Source organism: Eleginops maclovinus, chromosome 20, assembly GCF_036324505.1.
Source record: "Eleginops maclovinus isolate JMC-PN-2008 ecotype Puerto Natales chromosome 20, JC_Emac_rtc_rv5, whole genome shotgun sequence".
In the NCBI taxonomy this organism is placed as follows: Eukaryota; Metazoa; Chordata; class Actinopteri; order Perciformes; family Eleginopidae; genus Eleginops; species Eleginops maclovinus.
The window spans coordinates 21,353,967-21,381,956 of NC_086368.1; the positions used below are offsets into that span (position 1 = coordinate 21,353,967).

A 27,990-nucleotide genomic window follows, 5' to 3' on the forward strand; every position below is an offset into this window, starting at 1 on the left:
AGGACACCTATTATCACTGCAAATCAGCTATATTTCAAATAGAAACAAAGTTCATTTCAGTAAAATATTAGTTTATACAAATGTTCAAAAGAAAGGAAAGAGTGAATGTGTTTTATTCTTGAGGGAAAAAGTAGGACACGTGTTTTTGTTTGATAAATCTGTACAAAAGGCAATACATATGGGACAAATGAGCATAATGGTGTTTGTGCCTTTGTGACACAATTCTTCACGGACCTCAACTATTTACAAACTCCTCTAGAATCTGTAAGTTGCATGTTAATAACATTGTGCACATTTTATTTCACCACGATTATTAGGATTGTGTTACAAATAGCAGGGAAGAACTGACTCAAAGACCGCAGAGCCTCTATGATCCTTTGCATGAGATACGAGACTGGTTTACAGGTACTATGTATAAATATGTCAGTTACACATTTTAAAATGTTAGTGTTCAGTACATTTACAGATTATTTTTTACACATTGTTTTAGTTGTGAGATAAAAAAGACAACTATTTACACAGTGGTTATGGATTACAGTTGGTGTATAAAAGGATGTCTCTTTTAATGGTTTCATCTTCAACTCTGTCGTCAACAGATGGCTTTTCTTGGGTGAAATCCAAATCTGTAGAACAATAAAAGTTTGAATTAACTTAAGAAGTTTATATTACACATAATTATTAACTGTTAACGGGAGTTATAGTAAATACAAATTTAAGAACAATGGGTAAGGTATAAATGAATTACACTCACCTTGTACTGCCTCACAGATCAAACTTCAGTTGTTTTTGCAACACTGGTGTTCTGAACCTGAGAGATGCGTAACAAATATGATTGAATATGAATCACAACAGAAGATGAATCATTGACATAAGGAAATTCAATCTGCAAGCAGCAAAAATACACTTTTTTATTGAACATTTTTAATTGAGTGATACATTGAGTGATGTGTTTATGGTGCAGGCCTGGTATTAGCAAAACCCTAATTGTGCATTCCGAATGCAGAGGGCAGAGGTAGTTTAATGATGGATTAATCACTGGGTATTTTGCATTCTTAAAGTTTTCCATATTGTGAGCAGTTAATCATTGGTAAGGAGCTCTGTACTCCACCTTGCTGCAGGGCAGGTCCTTGGTCTGGCTTTGTAGTTTAGTCTTGGGCTTTGGTGCAACTGGTGGTTGGGATTTTACTGGGGATCCTGCCTGAGCATTTGGTTTTTGGAAGACTGCAGAGGCTTCAGTCCCATGGGCAACCAATGCCTCTTTGATAGTCTTCATGGAGGCAGAAAGGGAGGAGGATTCCTCCACCTCTCCTCCAACAACCGATTGGTAGCTGTGACCGGAGCTGCTGAAACCACTCACACTCTCTCCAGAGGACTCGGAGCTGTCCACTGCAAAAAAGAGGAGGCTGGATTATACACATATTTAATATTTAAAGGGTCCAATCCATCAACTAATAGGTAACTTTGTAACTGTATAGCAAGATAACTTTCTAAACTGGAAAGCTAAGGTTCAAACACTGTGTCAGCAATCATCTTCCCTTCAGAAATGTCCATAGTTGCCCTTGACCCAAACCTGTGACCTTGTTTGATATAAATAAAACTGTTAAAGTATCTTCAGGTTTGCAACATTTGTGTATGAGTGAAGAACATATTAACTAAACTCACGCAATAAGCTGTGACTCCCACTCTCATGGTCCAGGTCGTCCTCCTCTATAGCTCCAGAAAGCAGTGTGTATCCTCCAAGGCCCCCTGTAACCCCCCTCCGCTCTGGCCCACAAAGGTATCCCCTCGGAGACATGGAACTTCTTCCAGATGAAGAGGAGGAAGAAGAGCTGCTTTCTGAACCAACAGATTTTGGTCGAACCCCAAGAAACCCATCCAATGGCCCAAGTGAGGACAGCACCCTGTTTTCTGAAAGTGTGATAAGATCAAAAAAGCGTTAAATAAAGCATATTGTCAACTTCACAAATAACCATTCTGTAAACTAGTTAATAGTTGAGTTGATGGGTTGACAGGCCTATCAGAATCCAGGCATCAGGATCAACGTCAATATTACATCTTCACTAAAGAAGTGGTGAAGCCTCCCCCTCTCCTTACTTCTGACCTCAACTTCGCCTGGTGACTTACAGTGAGGGACTGTGTAGTGTTTTTGCCAGGAGAAGCATTGACATAAAAAAAGTTGCTAGCAAAAAAAATAAAAACAAAAAAAGGTTAAAGGCAGGCCAGGCCAGACTTGCCAACAGGCCACCGGGAAATGTCAGCCACTGGGCGGATAAAGTGAGTGCACTTGAGGTTGTTTGCTTTTTTCTTTAGCAGGATTCCAAAGAAATGGTAGTTATTAGTAGGAATTCCACTGTCATGGAAAGTTCTGGATACTTGATTTGGTGTGTAGCCAACAGTATACATATATACAGTATATTATTGTAAGATGTGGGGGGGGGGTTTACTTGTTGCTCATTCCCAAATGCTTGTCTGTCTTTCCTCTCAAATAAACATAGCTGGTACTTATTAAGCAGCATAAGTACCAGTACTTATTAAGCAGCATCAATAAATAATGTTAGCCTACAAAATTTGCGTTCTGGTGAAGAGGCTACCATAACTCATTCCCCTGGCCTGGCCAACGCTCCTGACTAAAACTAAAGTCATGAATAACTTGGTAAACCAATTTTACTGGCAGTATTTGCTTACCTCGTCCCATCTGTACATAGTTCACAGCTCTGTCATTGATTGCTGCATCACTGGGCTGGATGTCCATGAAGGGCTTGTTTCCAATACCCATGAACACTCTCTCCTGCATACGGACCTCTAAAAACACATAAGAAATACTCAGTTTAGAATGTTTTCAAATCAGGAATGGACATTTAAGCTAACACAAGCAGAGGTAGAGGAAGTTCTCAGAGCTATTACTTTGGTATTGAAAACAATACCATGTTGTAGAAAATGTGGGAATGCTGCTGTCATTATATCAACAAAGAAAGGTCCACAGGAAGTGCAAATGTCAGTATAATGAACATCAACAAATCTCTATTGCATTAACGTCACAAATGTTATAATATTTGTAATGGACAGAACAGTATATTGGCATTTCATGGACATGTCATGCAACACCAGTGTGTTCATGTATTTGTGTCCATTTGTAGGTACCTCTGTTGTGTACGGCCTGCTCCCACAGGATACGCTCCAGGTCCTTGGTCCAGGCGTCCTTTGCCTCCCGGCTTGCCGCTTGAAGTGTGTATGTGTCCTGGGTTTTCCTCTTCCTGAACCAGATCTCAAAACACAGGCCGCTGTCACCACTGTTTTGGGTCATGCCTACATCTGACGTCTAAATGGAAGCAAAGTCAAACTAGTCATGTAACATGTTAGTTTGAGCAGTTTGTTAAACACAAAACGTTCTCTCAAACTTTTGTCATTGACTTGGCAGTGTTTCAGAAGATTTACTAAACTTCTAGTGAGCACAAAATAAAATAAATGTATGAATCTCAGAAGCAGACCGTACTGTCACTTGAAGTAAAGTGGAGTATATGGGACTCAAGCTACAGTGTTGTTAACCTGGTAGTCGAGAATGGCTCCTGACCCCTGCTTACAGTTGCAGTTCAAAGCTTATCTAAGGTGTTAATGGGTTTTATGCTGATTTAGGTGTTGGTCTAATGTATACTCTCTTGCTACTGTATGACAAAATTAAGTAAAAGTACTTAAATATTGAGGGAAATATATACAATTTATTAAAGTTATTTAATGTACTGCAATGTTTTGTTTTCTGTATTTAACATTCCAGTACAGTTCAATTCAAATGTTCTTTGAGATATTATTTCTAATGCGTTCCTGTATATGGAACAGCCTCTCCTTGAACTTACGCAATTTGGAATATTCCTCAAGTATTGACGTCTGTAGATAATAAGTAGGTGTAATGCAAGATATTTCACATTTATTTAGGGTGTTATCCTGTTAGAACAAAAGTGGAAGCAGTAGTAATACTAAGGTGTTACCTATTATTGCTTAATTTATTGCTGCTTCTTGTTAACATGAACACAGTTAAACACACATCAAGTTGTTCATGTTTAGCAATATGTGTACCTTAAATGACTGTTTGTAGATATAGGTTTCATTTCCTACATCCGTCTTCCTGGTTTTGCTAAAGAGAATGAGTTCTTGGAAGAGAAAAATGTGGCGTAAACATTTTTTCTTCCGGAATGTGACCAAGAACTCATCCTGCCGAATAAGCTGCCCCTGCTCCTTCAAATTAACCTGCAGTACACAAAAAAAAGAGATTATGGAGGTTATGTATGGTATTCAACCAAAAGAGATAGAAAACACCAACTTCCACTGTACAAATTCTTTAGCAAAATGATATGCAATCAGCTTTTTCTCCAAAAAATAACAAGTTAGATTTTAAATTCAGCTGATGAAGACACAAAAAACACATGGACTTAGGCAATTTCAGTTAACATCACTACAAAATATTATGAACTTTAATAACATTTATGACAATGTACGGAGACAATAACCTTTCTAAGCTAACCTACACAATGCAAATCTGTAATTGTTATTATTGAAGCTCTTTTGGTAATGGAACACATCCCACGCACACAGCACCTCCCTTCACATTCCAGGGGATTGAACTATAATTCTTTCTCTATAATGAATCTATTTTATTGCTTCTGTCCCAGATGAATCATCGTTGACTTACAGGATTGCACAAATCCACAATGATGAATGTTTTGGAGAACCATACCTCTTCCCCTCATTTTCACTGGAAATAACTGTAATGGATGAATGCTGTCCTCTTGTCTTGTCCAAATATGCTTGCGCCATCAAAGTAGAGATTTCAATGAACACTGCTCAATGCTGGAAGGTTGATAAGTCTTATCACAGTATACTATATCTATACAGCATACCTACATAGGTGTGTAATGTATACAGGACATGAACACCTCCCTTCTTATGGTCTTACTTAATTTTTTGGTGTAACACAGCGTTTTAAAGGAACAAACTGCCTTTCTTACGTCGCAGTTGTGGATGGCGTCCATTGCCAGTAGGTTGTTGCCATGGCGAAGTTGGAAGTGGACAACCTCCAGGGCGGCCTTGACCTCAGCCATCTCTCTGGTTTGTCCAGGACCGCACTCCCTCATCATGTCCTGGAGCAACAGGCTGTACTTACTGATCCGCTGCACAGGCTTCAGCAGGTACGACCACAGGTCCATCTTATCCCCCAGCTTCTGCTGCTTTTGCTGCCATACGATGAGAGGAGACAATGCTTAATTATTGGGCAGCAGTGCTAGAAATGTACTTCCAAATGTTGAGTGGAGAGACATGCATCCATCTTGACTAAAATAGTGTGAAGTGATGCACCCCCTGTTTTTATTTGGGCATTTTTTAAATAAGCAACGCTACCAGCTGGGCTCAGAAGTGGTATACAGTGGGGCAAAAAAGTATTTAGTCAGCCACCAATTGTGCAAGTTCTCCCATTTAAAAAGATGAGAGAGGCCTGTAATTTTTATCATACGTATACCTCAACTATGAGAGACAAACTGAGAAAAACAAATCCAGAAAATCACATTGTAGGATTTTTAAAGAATTTATTTTCAAATTATTGTAGAAAATAAGTATTTGGTCAATAACAAAAGTTCATCTCAATACTTTGTTGTATACCCTTTGTTGGCAATGACAGAGGTCAAACGTTTTCTGTAAGTCTTCACAAGGTTTTCACACTGTTGCTGGTATTTTGGCCCATTCCTCCATGCAGATCTCCTCTTAAGCAGTGATGTTTTGGGGCTGTCACTGGGCAACACAGACTTTCAACTCCCTCCAAAGATTTTCTATGGGGTTGAGATCTGGAGACTGGCTAGGCCACTCCAGGACCTTGAAATGCTTCTTACGAAGCCACTCCTTCGTTGCCCTGGCGGTGTGTTTGGGATCATTGTCATGCTGAAAGACCCAGCCGCGCTTCATCTTCAGTGCCCTTGCTGATGGAAGGAGGTTTTCACTCAAAATCTCACGATACATGGCCCCATTCATTCTTTCCTTTACACGGATCAGTCGTCCTGGTCCCTTTGCAGAAAAACAGCCCCAAAGCATGATGTTTCCACCCCCATGCTTCACAGTAGGTATGGTGTTCTTTGGATGCAACTCTGCATTCTTTCTCCTCCAAATACGACGAGTTGAGTTTTTACCAAAAAGTTCTATTTTGGTTTCATCTGACCATATGACATTCTCCCAATCCTCTTCTGGATCATCCAAATGCCCTCTAGCAAACTTCAGACGGGCCGGGACATGTACTGGCTTAAGCAGGGGGACACGTCTGGAACTGCAGGATTTAAGTCCCTGGCGGCGTAGTGTGTTACTGATGGTAGCCTCTGTTACTTTGGTCCCAGCTCTCTGCAGGTCATTCACTAGGTCCCCCCGTGTGGTTCTGGGATTTTTGCTCACCGTTCTTGTGATCATTTTGACCCCACGGGGTGAGATCTTGCGTGGAGCCCCAGATCGAGGGAGATTAGCAGTGGTCTTGTATGTCTTCCATTTTCTAATAATTGCTCCCACAGTTGATTTCTTCACACCAAGCTGCTTACCTATTGCAGATTCAGTTTTCCCAGCCTGGTGCAGGTCTACAATTTTGTCTCTGGTCTCCTTTGACAGCTCTTTGGTCTTGGCCATAGTGGAGTTTGGAGTATGGCTGTTTGAGGTTGTGGACAGGTGTCTTTTATACTGATAACGAGTTCAAAAAGGTGCCATTAATACAGGTAACGAGTGGAGGACAGAGGAGCCTCTTAAAGAAGAAGTTACAGGTCTGTGAGAGCCAGAAATCTTGCTTGTTTGTAGGTGACCAAATACTTATTTTACCGAGGAATTTACCAATAAATTCTTTAAAAATCCTACAATGTGATTTCCTGGATTTTTTTTCTCATTCTGTCTCTCATAGTTGAGGTATACCTATGATGAAAATTACAGGCCTCTCTCATCTTTTTAAATGGGAGAACTTGCACAATTGGTGGCTGACTAAATACTTTTTTGCCCCACTGTAAGTCCTGTTCATACATTAGAAGTAGCAATACCACGGGGGAGAAGTACTCTGTTTCAAGTGAAAGTCCTTAACTATAAATCTTTCTGAAGAAACAGGAAGTAAATCATGATACCAAATGGGCAATTTTGGAATACTACATAAAGTATATATATATATTTTTTAAAAGACTATGTACTGGGGTAGTCTAATCCATTAAATCATTGCAATGTATTAGTTCATTTATATTTTTGTTGCATCGTTAATCCGAACATTAAAAGTAATTTAAAGAACTGCTTGGTCTAGGTACAATCTCACATAGCTGCTAGAAGACTCCTATCTAAAGAAAACACATCATTATCTCCTGTCTTCTCTAAGAAAAGTCAGGACGTGGTTTTGAGAAGAAATGGTATTAGGAAAAAAGAGGATGGCAGTGGTTCTCACCTTGAAGAAGCCCTGTCCATGGTTAATGAGTAGACTATCAGACTGTGGTTTGTTCTTGCTGTAAAGGGCATACAACGCAAAGCTCTCTCTCTAAAAAACAGATGAAAAATAAATACTGTTAGTCACCTTCATTATCACCAACAAAAAAAAATGCAACGGTCACACTGAAATGCAGACTCAACAGTGTATAAGAGCAGTTCAAAGTTGTGTAAATTGTACTGCTCGATTCCAATAAATGTGTATTAATGTGAAATAAAGGCATTGCATTGGTCTACAGCCAGGACACATCTGGAAAGGCTTTTGTTGGCAAACGATTATGCTTAATTATCATGGTTTTGACTCAAAACAGGAAACCATGGACCACTTCTCGACATTGCAACATCTCACATCTGCCTTAAACCACGTTCTCTGATGGAAACAACAATTACTCAGGTGCAGCTGAACTTTCAGGCTAATTTATATTCAATGCTTCTTTGCACTGTTGATAATGAACATACATGTCGTAAGAAGCAGCGTCCCACTCTGAAGGGTTCATCCACGCAGCTCTCCAACTCTTTTAGGAAGTGATGCCGGTGGAAGTCGTGGAGTTTTTCTAAGTTGCCGAAGATGCTCCCCCTCTGGCCTCTGAGGTCCTGAGGGACGTCGGGCCTCTCCAGCTCGGGGAAGTAGTGCTCTCGAACATAGCCAAGAGCCTTGACATACTCCCTCTCTGTGGACAGCAGCTCATCCATGATCCTCTGCAGTTTCCTGTTCCACATACAGGAAATGGAAAGTGTGAACATGAAGCTCATAATGTAACCCAGGTGAGCTTGGGATCAGTTACACATATTTGTGTGGGTGTGACAGTGTTGCAACTACAGAACAACTGTTCCATTCATGAATGCAACCTATGTAATTTCCTCTTATGTCCTGTACAGCATCTCACTGAGATTTAGATTACAGCTGAGGTACGGAGGTTTACTTACAAAACATTGCTGCCATTGTTTTCTGTTGCTGTGAGTAATGTCTCTGGGGTCTTTAAATCCTTAGGGCTCTGTGTAGAGACCGAGCATCCTCCACCCTCCTCTTCATTACTGTCTGTTTTTGAATTGCAGCTCAGGTTTCCTGACCGTAAACTCTCGTTATGGGAGACCGGCAGATTTTGAACGGTCTGCAGATTTTGTTCCAGTGGCTGACAGTGTTTGTGTCTCACATTTAAAGGTGAAAAGCCAAAGATGCTTGTCAAATGAGAGCTTGCACATGAGCCCTCGCTCAGGGACCGACCCAAAGGTTGGTGCAATGGAAAATCATCGCCTTCATTAATTGAGTCTGTGCTCCTGAGATCTGCCTCACTGTGATGCGCTCTCTGCTTTTGTTTGGTTTCTGGAGGACATTGGCCATTTTGTTGAAAAACTGGAGAATTGTTTTCGATGTGAACTTCTTCGCCATGTAATTTCTGTGCTTGGGATTCTCCTTCCTCACAATCTTTCAAGTCAGGTTTCAAATGCTGGTTGAGGCATACAGCAGTGGTGCTTTCTCTTTCACTTTTTAAGTTATTGACGACCTCTTTCTGAAAGGTTGGCTGCTGCTTCAGGGAGCATTCGTCCTCCCCCACCTCGCTCCTTTTCTCCTCCTTCTCTACTCCTCCATATTCCCATTGAGGGTTTGCAGCTGTGGTCTGCTGGATCTGGTTCTTATTTACGCCATTCTCCTTCTTTTGCTGGTCCTCAAGACACTGCCTAACTTCTTGGCACTGAACCAAGGCTGCATTCCACACTTTCATCAGCCCCGAGGCCCTTGATCCCACAGCACAGGCCTTAACTTTCACAGCCTGGAAATGCAGGGTGGAGAATTCGCCACCTAATCTCTCTACATACATTTGAAGTGTTCTCAGGGTCGGAGCTGAGTAACACCCTGGCTCTACCTGCTCCAGAAAATGACTGCATTCCTTGGCCAGGGCAGATGCCTAGAGAGAGACAAAGAAAAAGGGTATTTTAAATGTTAAAGTTAACAAAAATCACATGTAGACAAAAACAAGAAAAGGCAGAATTTAATGTGAAATGTCAGATGTATGAAAGATGACAAAACACAAACCTGGTCACAGAAGCGGTGCACATGCACCAGTGTGTTCAGTTCTTTGTGCTTCTGTTCTGCCCGCAGCATAAAATCATCCACATTGGATTTGAAAGTGCTGAGCAAAGTCCTAAAAACATCTGATGCAGGACTGGAATCACTCGCCCCAATAAGTCCCTCTGCCTCCCTCACCAGGGTCAAGGCGTACTGTTGTTTCTCCTGTAACAAATAATAAGATGTCAAGTGGAAGATGTATTTCCCCGTCCCCACCTCTATGGGAGTCCCTTACTGTTAATGGTGAAGTAATTACATGTTTAGAAATAAAAAACTATCATAGACAGCCAAGTAAGGACCACTTTTGGTGTTGTTTAAAAAATAATCTATTTTGTTATATTGCTGTAATACCTTGGACTCCTCGTGAAACACTTCAAAGTGCTGCAAGGCCTCTTCAGTGCACATCAGGGAATCATTTGTTGTGTAAGAGCTCTTCAGTCTCTGTTCGCCTTCTGCATTGAACCATATCCCAGCCTGCAGGACGTATAAGGATTACACAATATTACAGACAACTCGGCACTGTGAGTGTAGCCTTACGCTTGTTATTATGGAGAAACAGTTAAACTACTGAAAAGAAAAGAAGACCAACGTTAATCTCTCTTCATAGAAACACTCATTAGTGAGGTTTCTTCACATACTGTAGATTTGAATTGTGTTGAACTGGGTGAAATAACTTGTGTTACCTTGCTAATGTTGGCCTCCATCTCTCTAAGCCTGAAGAGTAGCTCCAGCTGCTGCAGTGACTCATTCGATCTCATCACCAGGGTGTGGAGCTTCTCCTCGACCTGGTTATAAAGACTAGTCACAGACTCCAGAGCATCTCTGTAAGGATAGTGAAAAAAAACACAAAAACACACACAGCTATATTATTACTGCAAGTATCATTTGTTATTTCAAGTGTGTTAATGGGCTATTCACTGTTAAGTCAGGATCACCTCAGAATATTAAAGTTATTATGTGACATTATGATTTGAGTTTTTGCTCATATGCTATGTGACTCACAAGTTAATCAATTGAAATAACAAGCCCTTCATTTGCCCTTGTTGCCTGTATAAATGAGAAAGGGATACTGCTGTACTAAAAGACAAATCTAGTATAAATAACGTCTGTAAATGATCACCTAACACCTAAATAGAGGTCTAATCGGCCAAAGTAAATGAAAACACCTGTGAGCTGATGCTTTAATAGGGAAAGCACTACATTTAAAAGTGAACTATTTCACGTCTTAAAATATAACATCTGGTTCAGTGGATTCATCTTGTTCTTCATTATTATTATCACCCGTAAGTTATTAATCCTAATACAAGTATTTGCACCTTTCTTTATATTGTTGTCTTATTTATCACACTTTCTGTAAGATTGTAGCGGCTTATAGCGATTCATTTAAATGTTCAGAGTTGAACTTATATTGTGATTGAATCATTCTGTAAAATCCCAATACGCAGGTAAAACAACTAAAACAGCAAGGCCATATATCTCTGTGTTCTGCCTGAGAAAATACATTAGAATATTATCTGATACCTGTAGTCCTCAGACTGTGGAAACCTGAACTCCTCCCTCCTCATTCTGGCTAGAACGGCCCCCCCTTCTCTTTGCAGGGTCACCAGTCGAGTGTCTTCCAGCACCTCTTTCATTGAGGCCCTCTGTTCCTGAATGCATTGCTGCACTTCCTGTAGCAGACACAGCAAAAGCAGAGTCGACACGTATGACCTTTTTGGAAATTTGCGATGGTGCACTAAAAACATTACTTCACACTGTGACCTTGTGTATCCTACCTGCGCGGTGTCTAAGTTCTTGCTGCAATCCACTTTCTTTATGGACTTCTGTAACAAGCTGTCTGCTCCTCGCAGGTCAGTCAAGAAAGAAACCAGTCTCTGAAATGAATAACATTTTAAACTTAGTAGAAGTGGAAAAAAATGGGACATTGTTAGAGCTCTGAGGTGATGAGAAATCTGCCCTCTTCTACTGACAGCACCACAGGCAACACCATCCTGAGGCCAAGAGCTGACTCAGTGAGGTGCAAGTATTAGCTACCAACTAGAGACTGACCTCCGTGTACAAGCAGGGAAAGACACTAGACAACCAGAGACACTGGACCATAGTGTCTCAGACCTGAATGCTAGAAATCCTTAAAAACACAACTGTGGGTAACTACTACATGAAACCATTCCCCAGGACAGGGACATTAGTGCTCCTGATTCACAAACTTTTCGGACTGTGACCCCTAAGCTCCACATGCTTTTTACTTTACTTAGCACTTGTATAGCACATTTCACGCAGAAATGCTGCCCAAAGTGCTTTTCAAAACAGGTTCAGATGAAAACTAAGAATAATAAGTAGTAGCAAAAGTATTACTTAATGTGAGAAAAAAAATCTAAACAGTGCCCTGATGTACAAAAACCTAGAGGAAATTGGGTTTGAAAACTTTTGAATACACTACCTAAAGAGAGTATTTTTTAAATGAAGTTATATTTCATGCATGAAACGCTTCTTGTTGAAGAGCAAGAGAGGGTTGTACTGATCAGTTTGACTAGAATAAAAAAAAAATGGGAAGTCAGTAGTTCCCTGGAATTCCCTATTGACCGTAGCCTACTTCCACGCAAATACCAAAGCTAAATGTGCCATGAAAGAACAATATAGGGTGTTGGATGTGTAGTGTCGGTGAGTCATTTATCAGTTGCATAATTTTCTTCTGAATTAACAGGGAACTATACAGTTTATCTACGAGATTGTGGTTTCCGAGTGAATATGCAGTACCTGATGAAACTGCAGCCAGTCATTGTGACTGTACGTAAAGGTCCCTCCAAGCTCAGAGGTCAGCTGGGAAGCTTCAACCGTCTTGTTGAGGGCTTTCATTGAAGTCACAATTTCCATCTTATAGAAGAAAAAAAAACACAAAGGCGAGGTTTAGCATGTAAGTTAAAGTCATGTCTAATGTCAAATCAATGCAACAAAGGAGAACATGGAAGAAGTTTTAATTCCTAACCTGTAACCCTGGCTGTTTTTCAGGTCGGGGACAAGTGTCTTTATCCACCAGCATCACGATACTGTGGACAGCATGGAGAGCTTGCTCCTGTAGCAGATCAGTAAGTCAGTAAGGTGAAGACAAAGCATGATCGACTATCATTGTGCTATGATAGTCTATAATTGACTTGTGAACTGAAAGGTCACCAGTTCAAGACCAAGTGCTACCGAGGTGTCACTGAACAAGGCACCGTACCCTACACTGCTCCCCGGGTACCGTACATAATGGCATCCCACTGCTCCTAACACAGAATGTTTTAGTAAATCAAGGATTTTCTGATTTCTGATAAGATAATAATTTGTCATTATAAAATAAAAAGTTTACTCAACCATTGACCTTCCCTCTTAATTGAAAAAAAAAATGTTAAAGCACAATAGGCCAACAGTGTGTTACAGTGGTGTAAAAGTACATCGGAAAAAATGGATATTAAGATAAGATGAACCTTTATTAATCCCCCTAGGGGGAAACTCAGTTTTCACTCTGTGTTTTACATGCATACATGCACATTCATTTTTAGTAGACACACACAATTTATAAATACTATACAGTTTTTTGTAGGTTGCACGAATGCACATGCATCTGGAGAGGTGCCAGAGTGAAGGCTGCCAGTCTCGCCGGCGCCAGGGCGCAGCAGCAGGTAGTTTGGTGCCTTGCTCAAGGGCATCTCGGCAGGGCCCAGGAGGTGAACTGACAACTCTCTAGTACCAGGGTGAGTGCAGGTGTTGTTGAGTTGCTTGTGTGCTTGCAGGTTTGTTGTTTTTACCTGGGCCATCAGCAGAGCTTTGTAAAAATGAACTGAAGGAGCCTTCTTCCTGGCATTTATGACCAAAGTCATTCCAAGCTCTCGAACTTCTTTCCTAGCAAATTGTTGAATCATGTTACAACACATTCAAACAGTATGACTTCATAACATTGGCCTTCTTTTAATAAAAAAAAAAGGCTTAAATACTTATTCATTCCACTTTTGTATTTATCTTCTTATCTCTCTCTGACATCCTCACACACACACTTTTCTTCACACATTCTTTTAAACACTTGGACGCCTTTACACACCCCTCTTAATGTCCTGTTCTTGGGTTACTGTTGTGAGAGCCTACACCTCAGAAATGGCTGCTAATTCTAGCAAGGCGCTGCATACCAGACAGTTGGCAGCCAGCCTGGCCAGGGACTGTTGTGGTATGTCTCTTTAGTGGGGACAGAGGAAGGGCAAGCTATCTCGAAGGGTGGTGGTTTGAAATTCAAAGACTCCATTGAGGCAGTGTAAACAAACAACACTGTTAAAGTGTGCTTTAGCAGACTTCTGAGGGGCAGAAGTGATACTCATTGGGGTCAGAACAGGTCATAGTTACTGCCAGCTGATCTTAAATTCATTAGTAAATGAGGCAGAACTATTCAGTTCTAAAGTTGTGATAAAGAGATATTGTTTTATTAGTTGTAAAGCCATCAGGATGACCCATACATGATGACTTATTCAAGCTGGATGTAAGAACTGTATCAAACTATCCAAAACCTGAACTGGAGAGATTTTAAACGGTATCTGCTGCCCTCTTGTGGTCGGACCTCTTCTTGCACACATCATATATTTGAGCAGCTACCCTGTTTTTGTCTAAATTGTATATTTGTCTTCTTTGATACAAAACATATATATAATTAACATTGTTTCAGTACCTTGGTATGGAGTGTAAGTAGAGCAGTAATTCACAGACATTCTGGGCTGACGAAAGAGGGGATTTCCACTCCATATTGCCACCATGGACCTCCACCACTGCCCTGCCTGTTCTGTCCCTGCTGCCTGAGAGTGTACAAGACAAAGAAAAAAGTTAGTGGTCTGATATTGGATGATAATTGAGACTGATGAAAGAGAAGTTATTGTTTAATGACAAATGCTGTGATCATACAGAGGAACTTATTTGGGTTATTGCTCAGAAATCAGGTACCTGGCAAACAAATAAGGCAGAGTCCAAGCAGGCCACTGATGCGTCTGAAACCTGAGTCCTCAGTCTGTGGAGGCTGAGGAGTGTCCGAACTTGCAGAAGGTAGTTGAATTTGTTGAGGAGATGGCCTTTCGAGCTTTGAGAAATGGAGTTTGGAGTCTGGTCCATCTGCAGTAAAGGTAGTTTCACTCTTACTTGAGTGGCAGTCTGCATGAGAGTAAACGCAAACATTGTTGTCTTCCCACAGAAAATACACAAACCAAATAAATCAAAGAATAATTGGATCATTGCCAGTGTGCGTGTTTTTTTCTCATAACATGATTTTGTTTAATTTAAAGACTGTGTCTCTTGAGGACATTGACAATGAACTGCCTATTTTGTCCAGAAACGTTTGTCCTTTTATAGCAACAGAAATTATTAAATTCTTTATCAGGAAATCTTATTCGTCATCAATCAACATGTATACAGCTGCAGACAGCATTTAACATTGGACATGGTTTCTGTAACAAAACCCTGAAGTGGCCTTGCGTCTAAGCCTGGCTTTGATTTCAGACATCCTAATTGGCCCCCTCTTTAGGGCCAACAAAGACGTGCCTGTGTTATTTCCTTGCTGCTTTAACAGTCCATGACAAACATGTCTCAAGTCAAGATCTCAACTTGCCCCTCTGAGGGCATAAAGGTGAATGCCAGCGGGTGCAGGGGACACAGAGACCTCCTTCTTGCACGTTATGCTGTCTCTCTGCATTAGAGGAACGCTCTGCTCTTTCTTTTTACCTAAGGAGTTCAGGCCTTCCCTTTCATGGGGGTGCAGCATGCTATTTCCGTTCACTCCCTCTGTAATAGGAATAGTCTGAATGTAGCTGTACTGCTGAAAAACTAAGACAGCAGTGGGAGAAGATCATACTGAAGTCTGATCTTTGACCTTTTAACCCTTGTCTCTAAAGAGCCTTTATTATCTCTGTGAAGCGCATTCCTCTAAGCACGCAAGGTCACGGTCGAGTTTCAATCAGTCTGTTTGGCGTGAATGTTCAGTTGCCCTTCAAGCATTCAGCAACAGATCTAACAAATGGCTGTGTGCAGTAATAACAATGTACAACATGTGTGTTTGGATGGAGAGAAAAAAGGAAGCAGAAAATGAAAGTAGTTTTCATTTTTAGCCTTAACTTGTCTAGTCCGCTTACCTTTTTTAGGGGACTTCAATCCTTCCAGCTTCAAAGTCACTTGATCCAACAGTTCTCCTTTCTTACATTGCATTATGCTGGTGATTGTTTCAGGGCAGATATCACTGTGGCTCCTGTTGTTGACCCTATAGAGAAGTGGACTCCCTTTAGAAGTCTCTGACACCGTGGACAGCGACCTAACCTTAACTTTTTGTTTTCCTGATGGTTTCACAACTTCCACTTTCTGATGTTGTTTTTTATCACCAACTGACCCTGAATGCACACTAGCAGTATGTCCTGACTGCTGGGAAATAAGTTTCATCTGAATTTTGTGACTATGGCTCAAACCAGGTGTTGATTTCATGATCTTCGGTGATTCCTTCATGAGGTCTTCTGATTCAGAACTCATAGGAAGATCTTTGAGTTGAAATGCAAAGGTCTCTGGTGTTGTTTCACAACAGTGTCTGTATTGGCAGCGCTTGTTACTCATCACAGGTGTATTACAGTTGTTACAAAACTTTCCAAGTTTGTCTCTTTGAGCTTCAAATGCACCTTTGGATTCTAACTCTGCCTCTTTACAAAGGCCAACCTCGTCCAGGGCAGCCAGGAGATCCACACTTCCCCTCTCAAAAGCGACTGGGTTTCTCAGTGCTGCCACATAAGATTCTCTGTACCTACACTTCAAGTCTTGATCAGCCGACTCATGCTCCACCCTTCCCTTGCTGCATGATGTACAAGGCTCCTCGGCATACTGAAGGTTGCCTTCACAGCGAACAGTATTCCTAAGTGGCACAGGTGGTGGTGGTCTGACAGGTTTGAACAATACTGAATTGGGTGGATGTGGATGGCTCTGTTTATCCACAAAGTTCTTCCCTTTGGCAATATCCACCAGATCCACATAATCGCCCTCAATCTCTCGATAATTATGACTGTCCCAAGTATTAGGAGAAACCCAACCCACAGGTTTGATTAAAGGCCTGGGGCATGATTTTGGCGTTCGTCTCTCATGATCCATTTTGACGAGTTTGGAAGAGGAGTCCACAGATTTAAAAGAAGCTGTCATCCTGTTTTTGGCAGGAAAAAACATGGCTTCCACCGGGAGGGTGGAAGAGTTGAAATGGGAGGGAACAGATATCTGTTTTGGCTCCGGAGGTGTTTCTCGATAACTGGGCAAAATCTTAGGCTTGTCTAAAAACTCTGGGTTGGCGATTTCAGCCCAGGGCAACTTGATCACTCCTTGATCTGTGCAAAGTAAGCAACGGGAAAGAGGGGTTCCTTGGCGTCCTTCATTGATTTCCTGAAGCCATTCCTCAGTGAAGATGCAGGGGTAGGAAGTCTCAGGAACGGGGGTCTCCTCCACTTCTCGACAACCCTCCTCCAGAAGACTTTTGAGGACAACGCGAGCGGCTTGGTCCCCGAAAGGCTCCACCTGCAGATAGAAGTCTCCAGGACGCAGTAGCAAAGGGTTCACCTGTGCTAACTGGATGACGGTTTTGTCATGAAGGCACAGAGGCCAGCCCTCACAGCGGAAAACCACATCAGAGTATCCAGCCTAGAACAAATAAATAAGTTGTCAGTGTAATGTTGGTTTTATTTGTTCCACCTAATACATTTCACTGTTTCATTTATGTGTAAGTTATTATCTTCTCCTACTTTCACATCTTAGTCGTATTGGTAGATTGTTAGAGTACACTGTAAACATTTATTATTTTGTGCATACGAAGAGCTGAGTTACCGTATCTGTTACCGTTACTGAACAACACAGTATACACAAGATAAGCTGTTGCTTAGAAATGTATCATTGTTTATAAACTTCATGTATGGAATGCAACTGGATCTGCACGGTAACACACCCAAATCTGTTTATTTGGACATAGGAGCGCACTCCAGGTATGCAAGAGCGATTGGTCAACAAAACATCTTGATTTAAAAAAAAAGGGAGGTATTCATAATATTTATAAGAAAAACGTTTATGTTAATATATTGTATCTCGCTCTTTTTTTTATCCCTCGTTTTACTCCTTTGTGGGGATTAATCATGCTCAGAGAACTACAGTTCCCATGGGGACTTGCCAATTGTAAACAGGAAGCGTAATGTCGGCATGGACGCTGTGGGCTACAACTTCAGCCTGCTTCAGCCCCCTCCATTTTTTATTTAGATTTATTGGCACCATTTAAAGTATGCCGAATAAGCTATTAGCTGTACTTTTTCTGGATTGCCCCCAAGGGTTTATATTCAATTCATAGTGGATTACTTTGATACTGAACAAAAACGCGATGTTTTTTCAAGGAAGATTTGCCGTTATTAAGAGCGTCTTTTTGCTGTGATTTTAAGCACATGTGGACGTGTATTCACTATGGACAGCAGGAATAAACATACTTTGGAAGGGTAAGTCAAAATGATGTATTACACTCTAATGCCAGCTTGATTAGACACACATCTAATGCATCCTGTTGTTTCATGAAGTCTACTTTTGTAGGCCTACACTTAACCTAACAGTAGTTCAGTTATATGTTTTCAGCATTGAGGAGTGTGAAGTGTTTAGAATATTCTGTTATCTTCATGTATGTAAAAAGAGAGGTCACAAACACTAGAAACACATCTTAATTTGTAGACCACTACACCACATTTGATCTCAATAACAAAAGTACAATTACATGTAGGTACTAATTTCAGACAATGTCCTCACAACCCTGTCTTCAAAAGCCTTGAATACATGGGTGGGTACTCACACATGCTGCCTGTTGAACACTCTCCAGCAGGTGTTTGGAGGGAATGAGGAAGTCCAGCAGACACTGTAAAGCATCACCAAAGTAACGTTCTTCTATGGTGCGAAACAGCTGGCTGAGGACGATGGGCGCTGTGACATCGAAAGGGGGGAAGAGGGCCGACAGGGCACTCTGGATGGACGAGTCCAGAGATTCTGGGTTCTGGAGGACAAGAAGAGGCAGGGATAAGGTTTGTGTGTATGCTTATTATTTAAATAGAATGTTAGACTCTGGCTAAACCCAACTCAAGAATACCAGGTACAGATATAGATGATAGCGTTAAACTTAATAACCATCTGTTCTTGCATGAGAAAGCTATCAATCTAATTTGGAAGAAGTATCTTTGTGGCTTTTGCAGCTAATCAACCACTTTTGCTGCTATTTTGATTTAAATAGTCAAAGCCACAGGAACTATACCAAACCCTAGAACTAAAGTTGCCTAAAGAAAAAAGAAAAACGTCTTCACTTCAAAATTAATGCAATAAAACATGCGCCCATAATGAAGGCATAACAAAACATCAATGTCAGTGAATAAGTTAAAGTGTGATGTGCACATTCTTTTAAAATGAGTATTGACTTTTTAATCAAGGCAAATAAGTTGTAAATCATTCAATTTAAACCTTTGAGACCTTGAATTTAGTAGATCTTATACAGACTAGTATAATAGCTGCCCTCAAACCAGATGCTGTCATTGCAGTTATTAAATAATCTGGCGTATAATCTGATGTAATGGCCTTTTCCATCCAATGACATGTGGTGTGCTAGTGCTGGTCAAATGGGTGTGAATATCTAGTAACCCGATTGTGTAGTGTGGACTACAGATTCAAGTAAATGTCTATTCTAACACTGATTTCTTTGAAGAAGCTCCACATGGTCAAGAGAGAACAAATGCCCTGTAAATGCAAAACGACAGGACAGATATTTTTCTTGGCCTTTTACCCCTAGCTGTGCTCATTTAGAATACATCAAAGAGGGGTTTTCTTTTGGTTTAAAAGTCAGGAATACAAAAGCGATACACCTTTTTTGAGTGCACTTTTTGGATTATGAACTGGGCCTACATGTATCAGTACATGCATTATCATCTTTTACAAACTGAAACCTCCAGCAAAAGGTGAAATTTACCAAAAATGTAAACAAAATAATCTATTCACTTATCAAAGGCTTTGAGGTGAATTAATACTGTCATCTTTAGGAGATCAAGAGGGATATGTTCGCTGATCCTAATCAAAAGAGTATCTGGTGAAGATTAAGTCTGTGCTGCATGAGTTTGTGCAACTTGTTTCATGTCGGCCAGGATATGCTTCATTTAAACTCCTATATTTGTAGCAGACCAGGGCCAGCGTCTGATCTTATTCAAAGTGACAAGAAGAAGCAAAGCAGAAGAAATAAATGCCCATTCCTGTTAAGAATTACCATAAAAAAGCAAGAGCATGAAATGACACGATTTTCTGTCATAAGAACACTTAGTGCTCATCTTTACTGCATGTAGAAATGTCTGAAGTAGATAAGCTGCCAGCACCAGCTGTGCCATGGGTGATGTCCAGCTAAACATACAACCTATTTTCAGACGAAAAGAGGCCGACTTCAAAGCATTTTTGGTCAACCACCTGATGGAATGACAGCCAGGCTTGTAATGCAATTTAATGAGCATTGCAAATACGGGACTCTCAATTGGATTGTGCAATACAGGAGATACTGTAAAAGAAACTCAGATTACTGCCTGTCAGTTGTTCGTAAATTATCATGTGAATCAAACAATACCTTCACTGTAGTATGCTGAAGTGTTGCTCTGTGAGGCTCTGTGTGTTTTCATTTCTGCTTATGCAGGCATGCTTGAAGGTGAATACTAACCACAACAGCATGCTTACAAGAACACAGTGGGTTTTAGCAGGTTTTATGTTAACCACATGTATAAGCTACCAGCAAGAATCACAAAGTACAACTTAGTCTGATTGAATGTCATTCATATCAAAGGCATTTAGTCAAAAGTCAGACTATTAAACACAATTGATCACTTAAAAGGAAACAATCGCCAAGTTATTTAGTTTATATCTTTTAAAATGCATCTTTTTCGCATTGCGTTTCTTGAAACAATTTCTTAATGCCTTTCTGTTTGATGCTAAAGATGCTAAACAAATGTACTTGCCTTCCTTGCCTTATAATTCAGGCTAATGGGGACATCATTATCTGTTCAAAATACATGTTTAATATGCCTTTCACATACTTGTCTGATATTGGATAGGTACACAGTACTTTTTTACTCGCTTTCTAACAGCACCTATGGCACGTAGTAGTACAGTCCAATAAATGTCTATAATGAAATGAAATGAATAGTATTCATGTTGAGTTTAAAATAAGGACTTGACGCTTCCGCTGGATCAAGACAGGTCTTAGCAGCTAACCACAGCAGGCATGCTATTCATACAATCAGTTCACAGTACCCTGCTGTGTCAATCTCCCAGCTCCACAAAGGAGTCTGTTTTTAGCCCCCCTCCTCATTTAGCTTGATGGCCTAACCGAGACCAGAGACCAGCCCAGGATAAACACAAGTACCGCAGCTTCAAAGACCTCACACTGGTTAGCACTGGGACTACTGCGCTCACTGCTTAGCTAACGCATGCTTTTGTGAGCACCTTGGACAGCCATGAAACATTGGGAACAAAGGTCATAAAGTAGTTTCATTAGTCACCAAATATTTCCATCACTCAAACAACTTAGTTTAGGGTTGACATTCACAGGTGGTTTTGTACACATTTAGATAAATTAATCAACGGAATTAATGTGAGATGTTGGACCTTAATCAATATCAATATTTGACTTCTTATGCAAAGTTTTCTTAGTTCTTCTAGACATTGCATGTGCTCAGTAGAAAAAAATGCTTCCTTTTTCTGATTGTGCACATCTGTCACAATAGATTAGTCAATGGAGAACAGAATACCTTCGAGGTTGGCTGTTGAATGGTAATGCAGCACAGCTGTTTTAGTCTGAATGCAGCCATTGAACTCTGGTTTCTACTGTATGCTTTAAGGCCTACATTAAACCAGAGTTCATATATTTTTCTAAAGTCACAGTTAAGAGCAAGAAAAAAAATAACATTTAGTTTTGCCTTAAATGTCGTTCTGGAATTCACAACATATTCCAGCATGTCCTCTCTTCCTTCTCTTCAAGGGACACATTTTGTTAAAGTCATTTAAAGCAATCTGTCACTGCAATTTGACCCTTGAAAAAATAGTGAAAATAGTGACTTATTATCATAACATAACCTCAAAATCATTTCATATTTAAACGTCTTTTTGTTAACACTAGCTTATATGACAAAACTCCTTTGCTTGGCTTAACTTCTTCTCAAAACAAAGATGGTTGAAAACATGACACGGTCTCCTCTCTGTGGGTGGTTTGGCTGGTGATACTCATAAATGAAAACCACTTGAGATTTTACAAAGCGTTGCTCGGCTGGACCAAGCTCAGAAAGGCTAGCCAGCCAAATGAACTGAGGATAAGGAGAGTGGGCTGCCAACGTTGTGCTCTCTTCTGCATCTCATTATATCCCCAGACAACATGCAAAACAGGCCTGAACTGAACTGTGAAAGGTTCAGCAGAAATTCTACTTGAGACAAAGCAAAATGATGTCCTTAAGTTCTTGCCAAATTCACCACTGGATCTAAAAAAAAGTTGAGAACTACAGTAAATAAACAACCTCACTGCACAACATAGTGTTATTGATGGGAAACCCTGACGGACAAAAATGAAAATATTCAGCACCTGTAGTAGGAACATACACAAATGGACAACTTCGTAATGATTTACTTTTAATTTGATTCAGTGTGCTGTACGGATCATTGTTTACGCCTTCTGTTTTTCTAGATACTTGTTTGTTGTCTCTGAATATCGTGGCTCTAAAGTAGAAATAGAGTTATTTTGAGCACTATTTGGAGATAAAGACATTATGGACCACATTGAAAAATTCACGTTAGGGCACAAGAACAATAATTGCCAGGAATACGCTGAAGGTCAATGTATGCTCAGGATTCCCTGTCTTTCCACTCCCATAGTGTTGTGTGACCTGCTCTTGTATAATGTGTAGTACGACTGCAATGTATCATCGCACTTTTAGTCTTTCTGCTGTTTTGTCGGCATTCCTTTAGTGTTTTTAACCGTTCCTCCCATTACAAAAACTCCTGGTTAGCAGCAATGTGTTCAGTCTTGTGTGAGCACCCAGACACAATCACTGCCCTACATCCTACAATAACACAATTTGTCACTGCATGTCAGTGTGCAGTATCTAGCTGACGTTTCCTCATGTTGACAGAGTTGCTACTTCTTTTTCCGGGGTATTTTTACTCCCACAATCAGCCAGAGAGAAGCGTTACATCAAGCTTAAATCCTGAACCTTTATCTTGAGCTGCAGTAACGTTGGGACTTGATCGATGTCTAGCTGGTTGCACCCTTTATACATTTAACGCAAGTGGATTCCCTCTTTGCCCTTTATTGTCCAGTGCAGCCTGTGATTAAACACTAGAAATAGCTTTAGTTTCTAACAAAGATCATTGTTTGACCTGAATTGGCATGCGAGCATGGACAACAGGCATCTGTCTTTGTCTTGTCCACCCTTCAGGCCCCATGGGAGTTTTTGCTGTGAGCATTAAGCAGACAATTACAGGTCTCCTCAATATTGCCTTGGGTCTTGGCCAAAGAAAGTCAGGACCCAGATTTGAGCCACAGTATAAACAAACTGTCAAGGTGTGTAATAATGCACAATGTGTATCTGTTTCATCAGCCACAAAGATCAAAAGATTAGAGCAGGTAAGCTGACCAGAATGTGACTTTAAAGAAGATTAACTTCAACTAAACTGGATGCAGCTCCTGATGCGACATTCTGTAAGGATTTGTTGATGTCTGTGTCTTGACTGGTCAACACATTTCTTTGAAATCCTTATAAGAAATGGACTGTCATGGCACCTCTGGGCTGAAGCCAAAACATAAGCAGAAGTGACAGTTGTGTCAGGACCTGCCAGTAAATCCTAAAGACTGAGTGAATTCTGCAAGTAGAGACATGTAGATATGTCCAAGAGTCTAAGATGACACACCACCAACTCAGCCATAACCTCAGTAAACAACAGCCGGTAGCAAAGAGGGCTGATGGGAAATGACACCTAACCTCAAGTAATATTAAGAAATATTACCATGGGAAGAAGAAAATGCAGTTTATACAGACCAGTTTGAAACAAAACCTAAAAGTAGGAAGATGCTAAGGTCTCAGAAAAGAAAGGTCGCTCTCTAAGGTCACATCATAATATGTTACTAGTATCTCTCATTTATTTCCTATCCTCCCTTTTTCCTCCTTAGACATTTGGTATCTCCTATTTGGCGGTGAGACAGTGCTTTCATTGTGTGTGATCCACTCTTGTTAAACTCAGCAGAGGGGCACTCTATTCAGCTAAGCCATCTTAAATCCGTTTAACAGGTTAAAAAAAAGGCACCTCCAAAACAACACCCCTACAACATTTCATAGAGATACCTCTGTCACCATCTCCTATCAGTCTTTCAATCTGACAGGGTACTTATTATACATTTGTTTTGTGCATTTTAAGAACTTTAGCTATGTTTGTAAATTGAAGAGGCCACATTAATAGTGAGTCAGGTTTCTGATTCAGGCGTTCTTCTTATGCTGCATGAGATCCAAGAGATTCTATTTCACAATGACTCATTAATCCACCCTGATTTTTTTTTTTAATAATGAGCAATGACGACTGGCTTGTAATATTTGATCTTGTAGGACAATCACCCTAGTGTATTTTGATCCGACATTAATCACTGCTGTCATCTCTTTTGTAATAAAAAACTGACTCACAGCCACCCTTCATGACAACCACACGTTGGGAAATGTTACATTAAAAAAGTGTTTTGTTTAATAATGTCTTCCACTGTTTTGGTTGCACTCCTTCTCAGGCATGCCAGGTCAGCATATTTTGAAATAGTACCCTAGGCTCAGACTGCTGTATAGTTAAATAAGTTGCCAAATGCGTGATGAGGCAATAGGGTAGGACTCGCAGCTTGGTGCAACTAAAAGGCTTCCTCAAAAGACATTTAAAAACTGAAATTAAACAACAATATTGTTGAGTTTTTTTATGGAATCTCTCCATGACTGACTCATAATGCACCGCTCCCATTTTACTGACAAATCAACTCCTGGGTTTTAGCTCATGTCCCAAAGCTTGCATTCTGGCAAACTACACGATGTGAAACATAAAAATGGTTTGTTTTTAAGAATGCAACACGCCTAACTCCCAATGTTCATCTCACAATGTTAAAATGTTAAAGACATTGAAAAAGGACTAAAATACAATGAAATGAGGGCCTCTTGCCCTAACACGGGAGATTTGTTAGTCAGCATGTAAGCGGGTTTACAAGAAGTGTACTAAACACTGACATCTGCTGCTCTTCATTCCTGAGCTCCGCAAACAAGTGCATAACGCCAAGAAGAGCGTAACAGAGCACAGCAGTCTACATGGAAACCAAACTGAATGTCTTATCCTTCAGTAAATGTTGCCTCATCTCATGGTGTCCCCTCAGATTTGGAGATTAAAGTTGTTCAGCTGGTTTTGGATTGAAACAAACAAAAGCGATTCCTATGACTTGAATCTTCCTTTAAAAAAGCCCAGAGAGGATAAACAGCAGCCGTTCAAACATAGTCTGGGTATGATATGACATAGTTGAACAGACAATGCAGGCTGACTCAGAAAGCCTATACTGTAGCAGCAAATATTTTTCCCCCCAAACACTTGGCAATGGCTCTTGTTTCAAAATACACTACACAGCGTCTATTGAGTTTGACCCGCTTTTGTGATACAGAGATAATAAACACACTGAAAATATGGTTCACAGCTCCATGACAACCCTCAGAAACTCGACTCGCTGATTGAAGAAAGTTGGAAATGGTTTGGCCCAAACAGCTCCACGAGGCAGATGTCTGCAATTAGACATATTTTCTCTATAAATCACATCAGTGTATTGTTTCGATTCTCCCCGTCTGGCTTTGTAGACATTTGGCGGAATCACAGAATGTGAAGCAATGGGCAGGAAGTATTATTTGTTGGCCGAAGTGGGAACAGAATATAGTATTGTTAAAATGTGATGACTTATTACAGGCAGGGAGAAGAAGCTACTGATACTGTCTGCACCCTGGATGTTACAGAGAGAGGGAGAGAGACACACAGCTGTGACCCTTAAAGCTTGACCTGAATGTATACTCTCAGCCATTCAAAACCTGGATGCTCTTTCACAGCGTGTTTACATCACATAATAGTTTAAGGTATGCATGCATACTCTAGGCTGAGTTACAAATGAGAATATCTGGCTGATGATATGGAGCAGGCATGTGAAAGTCTTTGACTGTCTCAGTTATCAAGAGACTTAAAGCTGCTATAATTCAAATCTTTGTTTTGACAATGGTTCACATGACGTGTGTGTCATGTGTGGGAAAGGTGGTCGCTTTTTACCACAAACTCACATAAAATGTACATCCATCTTTGCAGTTTTAGCGTCATTTTTTTTTGGTTTTACGGCCGCAACTTTATAGTAGCATTTATATTCTCAGCTAGCATGAGACGTTTTATAACAAAAAAAAACTCCAAGCCTGATATTTTCACAAGTCAGTGAAGAGCAAAACAGAGCTAGACGCAGAGTCAATTTTGGACCGTATATTCATCAGGTTGAGATGAACCAATTTATGAATGAGGAAAAGACATGCTGTATTGAAATGTTTTTCTAAGAGAGTTGTAAATCTGACAAAATATCCTTTGAATCTGAGCAAAACCTTTAACTAAACCTGTTTTGGCAAGATGAGAGCACAACCAAAACCTTTGAGCAAATGTCATGTGTGCTTTAATGATTTGCATTGACTTTGAATATACTTTGAATTCTGCAACGTACATGGACACTGCAAATTCTGCCATGTTATCCATGTGCAATGTACAATGAATGAAGCCCATGTGTCTGTGAGGCCTTAAGAATCAACTGTTTAACCTTGCTGGTGAATGAATGACTCTCTTGGCTGTCCTTGTCACACAGTAACTCCTGCTAAGGCAAATACACTTCACACCAGCAGCCCGGGCCTTTGTTTTTTTTGGTCATTGCTGAGTGTTTATCTAAGATTGAAACTCCTGGTCACGCACGTTGCCGTAATCTAATAATTTTGACTCTGCTTGCTCATGACTGGAAGTTGGAGGGTGGTCAAGGAAGACAACATTAGTCATGCAATAAGTAATACAAACAGTGTGGGCTGTTAAAGCTGGTCAAACAAGTGCTGCGGTGCATGAGAAGGAAGGACAAAGTACAGTGGTGGCCACAATGAGAAGCCAAGACTGCACTCCTTTAAACATCCTTCCTTCCTGCTCTCCTCAAAGCTATCAATTATTTGGCTCCCTTGGACAGATGTTAGGGGTCTGACTGGTTTCCATATAACGAAGAAAAGCTCATTTTATAAATAGAAAGCTAAACACAAGAAAGGAGAAGCTTATTATGCCTCATTATGATCTTTATTATAACATTACTCTTTATCTGCTCATTTATTTGACAATTTTCGCAGCAGCAGCAACCAGTTAATACAACTTCAAAGATGCTGCGTCCTACCACAAACCCATCATCAAAAATGTTCCCATTTTAGGGCTCACTCTTTGTCATTTATAAGTTTCTTGTTGTGCCAGGGATTAGACCGGCCCTGCGGTTTGAACTTTTTAAAGTGCTGAACACTGAGCTGGAGAATTCCATTATGTGTCAAATAACACTCTCCACTCACTCAAGTATGTGTGCCATCCGCATCAATTAAGTCCTAATCAAAGGACTTAAAGATGCAAAACAAAAGACAATGTGACTCTCTCTGTCACTCAGTCTTTGTCAGTGTGCACACACTGGAGATGCAGTGGGCTGGTGATGTGAAACAGTCCCACAAACTGGATGACAAAACGATTTGAAGAGTGCAGTTACTTTAGCTTTGTGCTGCCTTTGTATGTCCCACATTTTAGTTTTCATTACAAGAGAAGATGTGGATTAGTACTGTACATGGTAACAAACACTGAAAATAGACACCTAAAAGCATATAAAATGCTTTTAGTTACAATAAACGAGTCTTCTAAGGGTTCATTCACACAAGACCAGCAAAGCCACAGAGAGAAACAAAGTCACTTGTCCAAATCTCTGTTACTAAGTCAGTGGAGAACTCTTAAACTACAAAGCAACAGACAAGATCCAGCAGTGAAACTAAAAACTTTACCATCTTTGCAGACGTTTTCTTCTCTATAAGGCAGAAAGTCTATTTAGTTCTTGTTTCTGATAATCCTCTCCAGACAGTCTCCCTTGGCTCCGTGATGAGAGACTTGCCATGTTTATAGCATCAACAACAGAAGTCGGCTGAAGTATATCCACATGACAGTGAGTTGTTTTGATCGAAAAGTAAAAAAAGTTATTCCCAGTCTTTGTACACTTTTCACAAGTCTTGAGTTTGTAGCACAGAGAGCTACAAATTGCCAGGCTGCCTGTTGATCCTCTTGCTTCACTTCTCTTT

General features: G+C 40.4%; 1 protein-coding gene across 2 annotated transcripts; it reads right to left on the reverse strand.

Moving 5' to 3' along the window:
• Positions 1-97: 97 nt before the first annotated feature.
• Positions 98-27,990, reverse strand: quo (quattro). 2 transcript variants are annotated; one of them, XM_063910721.1, is made up of 24 exons: positions 27,700-27,990; positions 18,393-18,590; positions 15,682-17,212; positions 14,504-14,668; positions 14,235-14,358; positions 13,330-13,423; positions 12,528-12,614; positions 12,299-12,415; positions 11,317-11,415; positions 11,063-11,211; positions 10,225-10,363; positions 9,893-10,015; positions 9,509-9,706; positions 8,401-9,380; positions 7,933-8,182; positions 7,436-7,525; positions 5,001-5,225; positions 4,072-4,242; positions 3,142-3,319; positions 2,686-2,802; positions 1,663-1,908; positions 1,109-1,386; positions 752-808; positions 98-623 (listed from the first exon to the last, which is right to left on the reverse strand). In XM_063910721.1, the coding sequence occupies exons 1-23, from the start codon at positions 27,700-27,702 to the stop codon at positions 770-772; spliced, it is 5,601 nt and encodes a 1,866-aa protein (XP_063766791.1). In that variant the 5' UTR covers positions 27,703-27,990; the 3' UTR covers positions 98-623; positions 752-769. The 2 variants fall into 2 exon arrangements, with proteins under 2 accessions (XP_063766791.1, XP_063766790.1); XM_063910720.1 differs by having other exon boundaries at positions 14,504-14,707.